This window comes from Corvus cornix, chromosome 5 (genome assembly GCF_000738735.6).
Source record: "Corvus cornix cornix isolate S_Up_H32 chromosome 5, ASM73873v5, whole genome shotgun sequence".
NCBI classification, from domain to species: Eukaryota; Metazoa; Chordata; class Aves; order Passeriformes; family Corvidae; genus Corvus; species Corvus cornix.
Window position 1 is genome coordinate 38,266,394 of NC_046335.1, and position 11,336 is coordinate 38,277,729.

The 11,336-nt window shown below is 48.1% G+C and overlaps 1 protein-coding gene across 1 annotated transcript; it reads right to left on the minus strand.

The window, feature by feature from the left end:
- Positions 1-7,472: 7,472 nt before the first annotated feature.
- On the minus strand, positions 7,473-9,972 carry CHAC1 (ChaC glutathione specific gamma-glutamylcyclotransferase 1). The gene is made up of 3 exons (XM_039553321.1): positions 9,669-9,972; positions 9,546-9,581; positions 7,473-9,284 (listed from the first exon to the last, which is right to left on the minus strand). The coding sequence occupies exons 1-3, from the start codon at positions 9,915-9,917 to the stop codon at positions 8,853-8,855; spliced, it is 717 nt and encodes a 238-aa protein (XP_039409255.1). The 5' UTR covers positions 9,918-9,972; the 3' UTR covers positions 7,473-8,852.
- Positions 9,973-11,336: the final 1,364 nt, after the last annotated feature.

Below are 11,336 nucleotides of genomic sequence, written 5' to 3' on the forward strand. Positions count from 1 at the left end.
GCAGACCTCTCTTTTCTTGCCATGTAATCTAGATTTTTCTTTGATTTAATCTTATTTACAGTCATAGTACTATGGTATTTTGTAGAACTATAGAATGGTTTTGATTGGAAGGGACCTTAAAGATCATCTAGTTCCAAACCATTTTTTTTTTAAGTGGATCTCTAAATAGATCTAAAGGTGCATAATGGGACATTCTGTCTCTGGGTTTCAAGGGCTCCTGACAAAGTAATTCAGTTTCATGATGTCTGTTTGTCCAGATGACTGCAGTCTTTCATCATTCTCTGCATGTTCAGAGTTTGGAAGAAATTAGTGTGACTAACTTGCTGTCATAATTTTACTGAGATATTTATTTAATCTAGTTAGCACAAAAAAAAAATTCTTCTTAGTGTTTTAGTACTTTGACACTCAGATCAATTCCAGTTAACTAATTGAAAACTTACTGACATTGTGATGCTGAATCTGTAATGCACAAGGAGGTTTTTAAACAGTGTTGACTTGGGACTGGATGTCCTGACAATTCCTTTTATGGGCAGCTTCCCTGGTTTTGATAACTTGCTGTTAGCATATGCAATCAGGGGGATATATTGCATAATTAGTGTAATTCAGTTTCACTGCTGTCCTTTGTATCATCGTGTCTGTCTGGAATCAAGTAACTAAATATTAAGAGTGAGAACTGGTTTGGAAGAATTTTCACAGACAGATTAGAGAAGCCCAGCTCTGCCTTGCAGTGATATAATTGATAGCATATGAGAAAAGTAATGTTTAAAATTTTAATTTAAACCAAATCTCATGTTTGAGATGTTACAGGAATTAAGTGAGGTATTTGGAACTGTCAGCAGCTAAAAAAGCTTGAGAGACAGCAAGAAATTTGAGTGATGCCTATAAAGCAAAAACACCCCAAGGTATATAAAAATGTTTCTCTCCTGAGCTTAATTTTTAGTTGCTTTGGTATGTGAAAATTTAAGAATACTGAGAGCAAATCACTGAACTTGCAACCACACAGATCCTCACTGAGCAACAGCAAACATAAGAGTATGCATGAAAATATGAGATGGCCCTTGCGTGTTTGCATCAGGAGGTAGTGCTGATTACATGAGCACACACTATCTTTTTTCCAGCATGGTATCACTGAACACCCAATGTACAGTTCCGAGTACTCTGAAAAACATCATCCCTCAATATTTCACCATGTGCTTTGAAAGTCACTGTACACTTTAGAAATCATATTCCTGATGTCTCAGCTCCCCATCTGTACAATAGAAATTATACCTCTTCACAAAGGTCTCATGGAGAGGAATTTGGGCTTGCCAAGGTGCCGCAGTGATGTGCAGGTGTTGCTATAGTGGTTTGCCAGAGAAAAGTCAAAGAGGGGAACTGTCCCCTGCATTTGTGTGCATAAAGGCATGAACAGGACCATGCAAGAGAAAAAGGAATTGAACTGCTGCTCATTTTTAACATCCTCCCATCAAATTAAATGAGGCAGCAATGCTCTGGGGAAAAAGAACAGTGGATATTTATTCTGAATGAGGCTAGTCCCACAGTTACTTTTTTCCCTCGGTCCTGAGCTCATCTGCCCTCAAATTATACGATGTATTCCCAAGAATAGATTCATATATATGTAGTTTAGAGACAGAAATGCTGCCAGAATCAACTCTGCTGTGCAGCAGCAAGAGACACTTTCATCTGGCTCCTGCCTAACATGTCCAGAGGTGATTGAGTCTCTTAACAGTTGCTGTCAAAGGAAAGGTGAGAAGCAGCATCTGTCATAGCTGTGGGGAGCTGGGCACTCCTGCACTTTTCCCTCTCTGGAAGTGGGATTGTGTGTTTGTGGAGAGAAACAACTTGAAGTAAAACACACTCCTATAAAGCAGACCAAAGAATGCATGTATGTATAATCTAAAATGAATTTATGTATAATCTAAGAACCTGCTAGCTGTTTGAAATATGCTTTTGGCTCAATTTTACTTAAAGAAATAAGTACTTCACTGGAAAACAAGAATAAACGAGAGATTTCAGCTCATCACGTCAGTAGAAGCACTGAGGACAGAGCTGCTGATCCCAGCTGTCTGTAACAGGATCTCCCACCGCTGTGCACCTCCAGGACATCCAACAACGGCTCAGCCGCAGTCCTGGGAGGTCACTTGCGGCGCTGGCTGGTGCTGTGACACGTGGAAGCACATGTTCCGGCGCTGCCCCGGCGTGAGGTGCCCGCGGGGTGGGCAGAGGTGGGCATCCCTGCCTTCCCTCGCCTCCCCGGGGCCGGGGCAGCGCCTGCTCCCTCCCTGCTGCCTCCCTCCCGTGGCATCACGCGCTTCCTCGGTGCGGACTCGGAGTTCGGAAAGGCTGGTGTGCCGTCTAGACAAGGACGGGATAAAAAGCTGCTTTTAAAAGTCTGTTTTCTAAGTGTTTTCAAGCGTCACATATGCTTTGTGTAGACAGTTTGGTATCAACAAACTGGCTGTGGTTGCCCCCCAGGCGGTTCGTTTGTAGACGAGGTTATAATTGCTGTGAGTGGTCTGGGTGTGAGTCTGTGAAATGACTTCCATACTGTCTGTGCTGCCGGGGTCTCTCAGTCCACAGCCTCAGTTTAAGCAGAGAGCTGAGGCCAGAAAGTAATGAAACCCAGTGCTCACGCTATCCTAGACCACTCCCTAGCCTCCTTCAGCCGCGAATGAGAGCACGTGGGGTGGGTGTGGTGCTGTGCAAGTGAGCACATCGTGCCATGTGTGGGCAGGTGCCAGTGAAGGCCCCGGTCTGCAGAGATGTGCGGCTGGAAGTGCCTGCACGGCTTCGTGCAGAGCATGGGCGGGGTGCCCAGCACGCCAGAGCTCTCTCTGCTTGCACGGCACAGGTCAGCTGCACGTACCCAGCGTGTGCCCAGCCAGCTCAGGTGCAGGTTCATCATGTTTCTGAAGGTCAGGCTCGCTAACCAGCACAGGTACACGAAACCTCTCCAAAAGTCACCCTCTGACTTGCCTTTCTGTGAGTGAAACACTTAGAGATTTCCAGGTGCCTCAATAGCTGATACCTGCTTGTGGACAAAGCAGCACTCTGGGGCTTCCTCCTGCTGTGTCAGCCAGCAGGACTTGGGTAGTGGGCTAAAAACTTCTCCTTTCCTTTGGAACAGGAGTTTTAAGTGCCGGTAGCTATCAGGTGTCTCTTCAGTTGTCAGGCTTAGGCCACATTGATCCCCCGTGGTTAATTGAAGCTTCGTGGAAATGAGTCCTTTTAAAACAGTGAGGTGAGGGAGGCAAAAAGCAGCATAAACAGGAGGACGTAAGAGAGAAGTCTTTGTTCTTGTGTTCCCAGAGCAGCCCAGCGTGGTCTGGGAACAGTGTGGTGTCCCCAGCTAGGAAAACAGCACCTCTGTCTTTGAACTTCCCTGACCTTTTACGTTATTTCAGTCTCATTCTCTAGAGTTCAAGGTACTGGCTGTGCTTCAGGAATTCGCAAGCATAAACACTCATCAGTGTGGCTGGCACTACAACGAGATGAAAAGGGAGTTGAGAAAGGATAAAACACATCCAAAAGCCAAACCAAAAGTGTACAGGGTTTGTAAACAAAGCATGTAGAGCTTCCCCAGCGCTGCCCAGAATGCCCACTTCCTTCCACCCTCCCTCCCCTCCAGGGCTCAAGGCTCCTTCAAAGCCACAAGGGGCCTCTCTCATAATTTTCATACAGCATATAAATCAGGGAGGTTTTCACCTAAGACAAGGCAACTAGTTAGTAGGAAATTCATAAGTCCTTTGAGCAGCAGCTAGTTTCGCTGCAAGTGTATTTTCACAGCCTGACTGTGAATCAATTTTATTAATCCCTTCCTGTTCCTCCCATGCACAGGGACTGATTCTGTACTGAGCTGGGCTGAGTGCTGGCTGAGTGATGAGAGCACATCACTGCTCAGTCATGCATTGGGACTGCACCTTTTTATGTTGCATCGGTCCTTGAGTTCTAAAAAACACTCTGAATTTGGTACTCATGAAGTCTGTGCCCTGTCATGAAAACTGGTGGCACCAAAGTGAGAAAGAAGTCTGACTCGGGGAACATCTCGCATCCAAATTCTGCTCATTTGTTTTCCCTCCTGCCATTGGGCTGAAATTACTGCACTGAATGTGATACACCTGATTTAAATTTTCAGCCCTAGACTGACTACCAGGTTTTGGGACATGTCAGCAGAGCTCCTGTTCTGGCACCGAACTATCTGTAATGTGTTACATGGAGAAGTGTCAAAGCACACAGCTGACAATGTCTGGATACTTCAGCAAAGTCTGTCTCCCTTGTCCTGGTGCAGCTGTACATCCAGTAGACCCTCTTTCTTTCCCCTGCTTTCTTTTCCCTCCAAGCTTTCCTGGTAGTGGGAGCCAAACAACAGGCTGTTACCAAGCCAGATGTGGTTTCTGGACATCTCCACCCCATGTTCAGTGTGCACAAAGTGCCTCTGCTGCAAGGGGAGAGCAGCGTAGCCTCTGCAGGCTCCAGTGACCAGTTCACAGAGCAGCACCTGCTGCTGGGGCCGATCTGGAGCGGTGATAAGCGTTCTTTGGGGTGTTGTCTTTTGCTATTCCTCTGCCTGTGAAACATCTGTAGGTAATTAAATCCACATTTCAGCCTGTCTCTTGAGCAGCAAGCAGACACATATGGAATGACATGTGCTACATACAACCAGCTGCAGTTCCTGTAACAGATGCTAAGTCCATCATGTGCCATTCCCTGTGACTTGTAGGCCACCTGCAAGACTCTCCCTGCCACACATGGCAGAGCTCCAGGGACCCTCTCAAGCCTGTGGATATGCATGCAGAGCGGCAGCTCCCCCCTTCAGCTCCTCCTGGGACTGAGATCCTGATCTGGCTCCTCAATAGCCTTTGAAGTTTATGCTGGCCCCACTCTTGGGATGCTCAAAGGTAGACTTGACCAAGCCATTGGCTGCTTTTGCACCCATTTGAGGAAAGCTGGTCTGTTCCCTCTCCTCTCCCCTCTCCTACCACCTCCTTCCCTTGCCAAGCTGCATGCATTTATTGCCATCAGCCACAAATAGGAGTTTGGTCTCGCTAATTTTCTGACCTGGAGAAGTACATGGAGAACAGGTAAGTTCACACCTTGGAGATGCTGTATTTAAATGACATTTTTACTAAGGCTGGAATCACTTTGATAGGTTTACCTGTGTGGTCTCCTCTGTTCTGGACACTCCACCTTGAAACTGAGATGATACTGTAGCACCTAAGAGCCAGAGATTTTTCCTCTTGGTTTGGTCTTCTCTAAATCCTTTTAACATTGCTGTTTCCTTATCCTTTCCCCTGCCCTTTTAAGGACTGTTTGCCCTCAGGAGTGCTTTAATATATGAAGGCTGGGGCCTCTGTTGTCATCTGCTTCATTTAGTTGGCTTGTGGCACTGCAAAACAGCTGGGTAGGTCCTGTCTTAATGCACTCAAGGAAATGGTGACTCAGGCCCATGTTCCAAGACTGTGTGGGAACTGCTGGGCAGGAAAATGGAAAAGGCTGAAGAAGGAACTGAAATAATGTGAATTGTGCTGGTTTTAGACTTGGGAAGTATGCAGTTGACAGCGCTTGTAAATGTGTTTCCATTGCAATTGGTTTCTAATGTGAGGTGACCTGATAGGCACAAGCTTGTCATAGGGAAGTCAGAGAAAACTGCACATGCGAGAGGAAGCCACTGGATAGGGAAGCAGCTCCAGAAGTGTCTGACAGCACTGGTTGTCCCACCCTCTGACAGGGGTGAGTGCTCTTTCCCAGGCCAGTTGTCAGTGGCAGAGCTGCCGGAAGCTGGAGCTGCACCCACAGCCAGCTGCTTCTCTTGGGCTGGCAAGACATGGCATGGGGAGAGGAAACCTATAGTGAAATATGCCTGGGGTAGGACACTGTCTTTGTGTGTCACCATTGACCTGGCACTCCCAAGTGCCATGGTTGTGAGACTGCCTCCAGGCAGCAACTATATTCCTCCCACTTGGTTCATCAGAGGCAAGCAACCCCCAACTCTGAGCAGCAGTACGGAGTCTGGGCATGTAGCAAATATTGTAGGGTGCCATCTCTCCTCACTCACATGGCCAAAGTTCAAATCTGGGATGTTAACCTTTTAAATTCATCAACTGAACAAAATGTGACCGGTTCCCAGACTCACGGGACACAATAAAAGCCTTGGGAGAAAGCAGTTACGTGATACCTTGTTTTACTGACTTGAAAATGCAGTGACAGGGTGATAGTAGCAAGCTGCCATATTCACCACTTCAGATGGGAAAATGGGGTCCTTTTTTGGAAGTCCACTACAAAGAATTCCTTGGAAAGAAAATGGTAGTTCAGTGGAGTAGTGTACCTGTGCTTAAAACAGTGAAGTTTTTCAGGGAAGAAGAAACAGCCACTGAAGGAACATTCCTAGTGGAGCTGGGTTGTTCATAAGCATTCATTGCTTGTCTTTTACCAGATGCAGAAGATCATGGGGCCAACCCAGGCTAGGCAGGACAAACAAAGCAAGGGGCTCTCTCTGTGCAAGGGCAATGCAGGTTGCTCAGTGCACATCTGATATTAATTCCTGTCAGTGGCAACTTTGTGCCTGGGAAGATTGGTGTGAAGATGGTTTTGTTTTATCTGGAGTTATTCTAGAATCTGACCCCAGTGTTGTCCTAGTAAGGGAGTGTTTCCCTCCAGGTAAGTTCAATCTTTAACCCTTTGATTTTCCAGTTGGAGGATACCCCAGCCCCCATGGTACAGCTGCTCAGCCAAAGTGACAGCCTCCACAGGACAGGGAAAGTGTACTTTTCTCTAGTCTGTTATCCCTGAAACACGCAACTGCCTTTAATTAGTGGTATATTCAGTCGTTTCAATTAGTTTTCACTCCATCATTCAAGCCTTGAGGCAGGTTATACTGGTAGGTACAGTGATCTTCTGGCACTGACAGAGCTGGTAACTAGAGCAGTGGGAATGTACACATTACCCCTGTACACACCACGTGGTGCGCAAAGCAGAAGAAAAATAACTGACTCCCTGACTGCAGCCAACAGATCTGGCTGCAGCTGCAGTTTCTGGTCCTTCCACTATTACTTCTTGGAAACAGCTATGCCAAGTTACACTCAGAATGAAAATCCTTTGACCTGCCAAGGAAGAATTACATTTCTGTGCCTGCCCTGCAGAGTTTGGAGGGCTGGCTTGTGTCTGTTGTCAGCACCAGCACTCCACAATCAACAAGAGCTGGAAAGAGAAAGTCACTGAATCCCCTTTTCTCTAAGGGAAAGAGTCAATCAGTTTCTTCCAGTAGATATAGCAGAGGCATGCTGCTCAGCAGCAAGATGATTAAAAAAACCAAACCAAACAAAACCCACAAAAAATCCACAGGAGCTTCAGCAGAATTAGCAGTTAAGGCTTTGGTTTTTTTTAAAAAAAACAATCACCATTTAAAAAACCCCAACCAACCAGACTTCTTAATTTGAACTGTAACTCCATAATGAAAAAGACCAACACCAAAGTACATGAGACTGACTTTGTCAGTTTGTTTTATTACTGGGCACAGCACCTTATCACTTCATATACATACAAGCCACAGTAATACAAACAGACCCTAGCCTTTTTTATAATTAAAAAAACACATGGTATTTGGGAGGAGCCAACAGTCCCAGGGGTCAGCTCTCAAGAGTGATTTTGCTGCAGTTGCAGTAGCAGCAGTTTTCTCACAAAATACTATGGGTTTTCATGCTGTTAATATGTGAAGCTGAAAAGTCTGAGCTTGCAGCAGTGCCTCTACTTAACGTGATCAAGGCAGGCTTTTCAGCAGCTCACAGGCTTACAGGTATGCTCAGTCATGGTCCTTTGCAGTCAAATGAAAGTGTGCCAGACAGACACCCCTGTATGGAACTAGAACCCTCAAATGCTTCTGCAGAAACCCATCCTGAAGCACCAGAGGTTAATGCAGTACAGGGCTAGTTAAAACTCTCCTGCATCCTGACAGCTTTCCTGCAGACAGCACAGGCTTTCCCCACAGGCATGACCATTTCTTACAGAGTCAGTTACATCTGTAGCAGCACAAGGTCAGCGAAGCTTGGACAAAAGCTTGTCATTAAAGCAGGCTTAGCCCTCAGAAAATGGATTTAAAACTAGAAGGCACAAATGCAAGGTTGAATGTGGGCTGCATAGCACTGTGGCATGTGAGTAGTTTAGATAGCCCTCCTAAGAGGAAATATAACACATAATAAATACAGTATGACATTTTAGAAAATAAGTGCATTACTGTGGTCCTTCACAACATACAGAAGTAGGATCCACAAGAGCATAAAGAGGCCTGCTCACTTAATATTGCACAAACGTTCTAAAATTTAGCGCCAGGTCATTGTACTAGAGGTGGGACAAGGCAGGGGAAAAAAAAAGGTTTTATTTGGCAGAATCTGCCAAAGTCTCCACCACCACACAAGCAGCTTTTTGCCAATCTGAGGTAGAATTACATATATACTGCTTAAACCTAGTCAAGTCCTGCTCAACTAGTTTTCAAAGAAAAAAAAGAAAAAAAGAGAAAGTGCACAGAATAGATGAGCCTCTTTCTCTAAAGAAAATGAGGGCCTCAGGTTTGACTCCCAGAAGCAAATATTCCAGAGCAGAGTTCCTGTGAAGATCCCTGCTCTCCATCTGGAAAGCAGTGATGGGTATGGTGATGCTACAGATAAGGAGTGTAACAGGTACTAATTGCAAGTCCTATAGAAGTGTTTTACTCTCCGCTTCCTCCCTCCCCAACTACTTGCTAATTCTCCCTTTATTCACTCAGTCCAGTATATTTTATCAGAGTTAAGATTGTCCCCACTGCTTTCTTCTCCCTTATGTCCCTTCTCCTGAACCCTGCAAAAAAAAAAATTCCTATTTCAACTCTTAGACTTCTGAGGGACACTTGCGGTTTCTTCTAGAGAGTCCTCTGTGTAGTATAGACACGGAAGGATGGAAATAAGAGCTTCTTCGATGGAGAAGAGATGTTTATCCTCTGCTTGAGGACAAAAGTAGCGCATGAAGTCTGCCAGTCTCAGCAAGTACTCAATGTTATGACCCGCGCAACCACTTGAGACAATGATTTGAGCTGCAATGTCTTCTTCAGATGCTGGGCCAAGGTAAGAGGGGTTCTGAGGTGTTGCAATGTAAACAAGAGCCAGGATGGGTTCCTCTGCATCTTTCTCCTGAGGGTGGAACTTCACCAACTTGGTGTCATAGCCTCCCAGGACAGCTTCTCTCATGTTGAGATACTCGAGCGATGCAGCGATCTGTTCCCCACGGACTTCATAGGCGACACCCCACGTGCATGCCTGAAAGTGAAAGAGCAAGGTGGTTACGGGATGCTGTAACTGCAGTGGCCTGTCCAACCGCCCGCTCATGTTTCAAATCAAGGCTCCCTTACTCTGGGGGTCTCCGCACAACTGATAACAGGGCAGAGAAAGGTAACGCACCCCACACCCCCCTCCACGATCCCGGCGGGGCTCAAGAGCACTTGGCTGCCGACACACCTTTCCAGGTGGTGGCGCGGGCACCCCCCGCCCAGGCCAGCTCCCAGCGCCCCCGGTACTCACCCCGCAGTCCTCCAGCAGCGTCACCACCCGGCCGGGCTGTGGGCAGAGAAAAGGCAGCGCGTTAGAGCCGAGCCGCGACAACCGGTGCCCCGCGGCCCCCCCGGGCTGCCCCCCCCCCCTTACCGTCTTCTCGCTGCCGCGGTGGAAGGTGTCCCCCTGCCAGAAGCGGCGGCTGTACCCGCGGATGAAGCCCACCTTGCGCGACGTGAACTCAAAGCCCGGCCTCCACACCAGCGAGCCGTACCCGAAGATCCACACCGACGCCGCCAACTCCGCGCCCTCCGCCTGCCCCGAGGGCGAGGAGGAGGAGGAGAGGAGCGGGCGTGGCGGCGGCTCCGGGCGCTCCTCGGGGCTCTGCGGGTCGCGCTTCATGTCGGGGCTGCGGCTGCGGGGCTCGTGGGGCGGCTCTGCCGCCGCGGCGCTTTAAAGGCGGCCCGCACCGCCCGCCCCGCCCCGCCCGGGTGATGCAACGAGGGCGGGAGGTTTCGCGGCGCCGCGCGTGGGGCAAAGCGGGGCCCGGGTTGCGTCAGGCGGGGCTGCCCGGCCCGGGACACCCCGGCCCGCGAGCGGAGCCGTCGGCCTGTCCAGCAGCGCTGGGTACGACATTCCCGCCTGGGGACGCCAGGGGATCAGCCGCTGCCAGACCCCAGAGGCCGCTGGAGCCGAGCGCGCCGTGCCCGAAAGGGAGAAGCTGGGGTGGAATGAGTGGGCCAGCCCTCCTCAGGAGCCTGCCCCACGCTCCCAGCTTTGGCTTTATCCCAGAACCGGAGGTGCTGCGTTGGAAAACCAAGCAGTTAATATTTAATAGGGTGAAGCGACAGCTCCTGACATCAACAGGGCCAAGGCGTAAGGCACATAAGTGAAACAGAAAATAACATCCACATAAATACAAGGACATGGTGCTGAATCCAGCTACTCGAGTGCGTTTCCCCTAGTACTATACCCAGGCTGGAATGTCAGCTTCTAATACATAACATTTGTTATGTGTGTGGGCCCAAGTGCTGTCTGTGTATGGGATGGACACCCAGCTGTAAACCAGCTTTAGGTAGGTTGTGACAACTAGAGGTGGACTTTTTGCATTACAAAGTTGTTCATTTTGGTAAGAGGAGGAGAAAGAATGAGACGCAAAACCATCAAAGTGTTTCTCATTATTATTCTTGTCCTCTGCACTTAATCTAAACAGTCTATTTACAGTATTTTGTTTAGTTTCCTGTTGGTCCCCATCCAACTAGCACCCACCTTTCCACTCCACTTAACAGGGCATTGCAGCTACAACACACACAGACTGTGGTGGGTGTTCCCTGTACTGTGGTATGTTCACCACGGGTGACAGGAGTCTGCATGGCTCTCACATCTGCCCTGCTGCTCCATGCCTTACAGAGCATGTCCTTTTCTCCTGCCCTACACGACTGACTCTCTGACTTGTCACTGTGCATGACCCTTCACAAGGTCAGCCTTGTAATGGAGCCCAAAGCTCCTTGATTTTCCTCTCCACTTGCGCTTTTCCCAGTCACCTTCTCTGTCTTACTCAGGCTCAAAGGTATGGGGTTGGCATGGCAGGCTCCCAGCCCTTCACACCACACACCCATGCTGGCACAGGCTTGCAGCCTCTTAATCCTTTTCCAATGGTCCCTTTCCATAGGCAGAAGGTGAATCTGTCACCTGTTTGTACAGCTGCTGTATTCAAAGGCCTCAGTCAGACCAGAAAATACTCCAGAAACTGTTCTTATCAGCTGTGGAAAATAAGAAATAAATCTCTAGTAGATCCTATCCCCTAACATACAAGATTCC

Bases quoted from the DNA above. Each gene is read 5' to 3' on its own strand.
- CHAC1 (XM_039553321.1), bottom strand. From the start codon at position 9,917: ATGAAGCGCGACCCGCAGAGCCCCGAGGAGCGCCCGGAGCCGCCGCCA. The intron at 9,582-9,668 runs GTAAGGGGGGGG...CTCTGCCCACAG, and splicing joins ACCGCGGCAGCGAGAAGACG to CCCGGCCGGGTGGTGACGCT. The intron at 9,285-9,545 runs GTGAGTACCGGG...TTTCACTTTCAG, and splicing joins CGCTGCTGGAGGACTGCGGG to GCATGCACGTGGGGTGTCGC.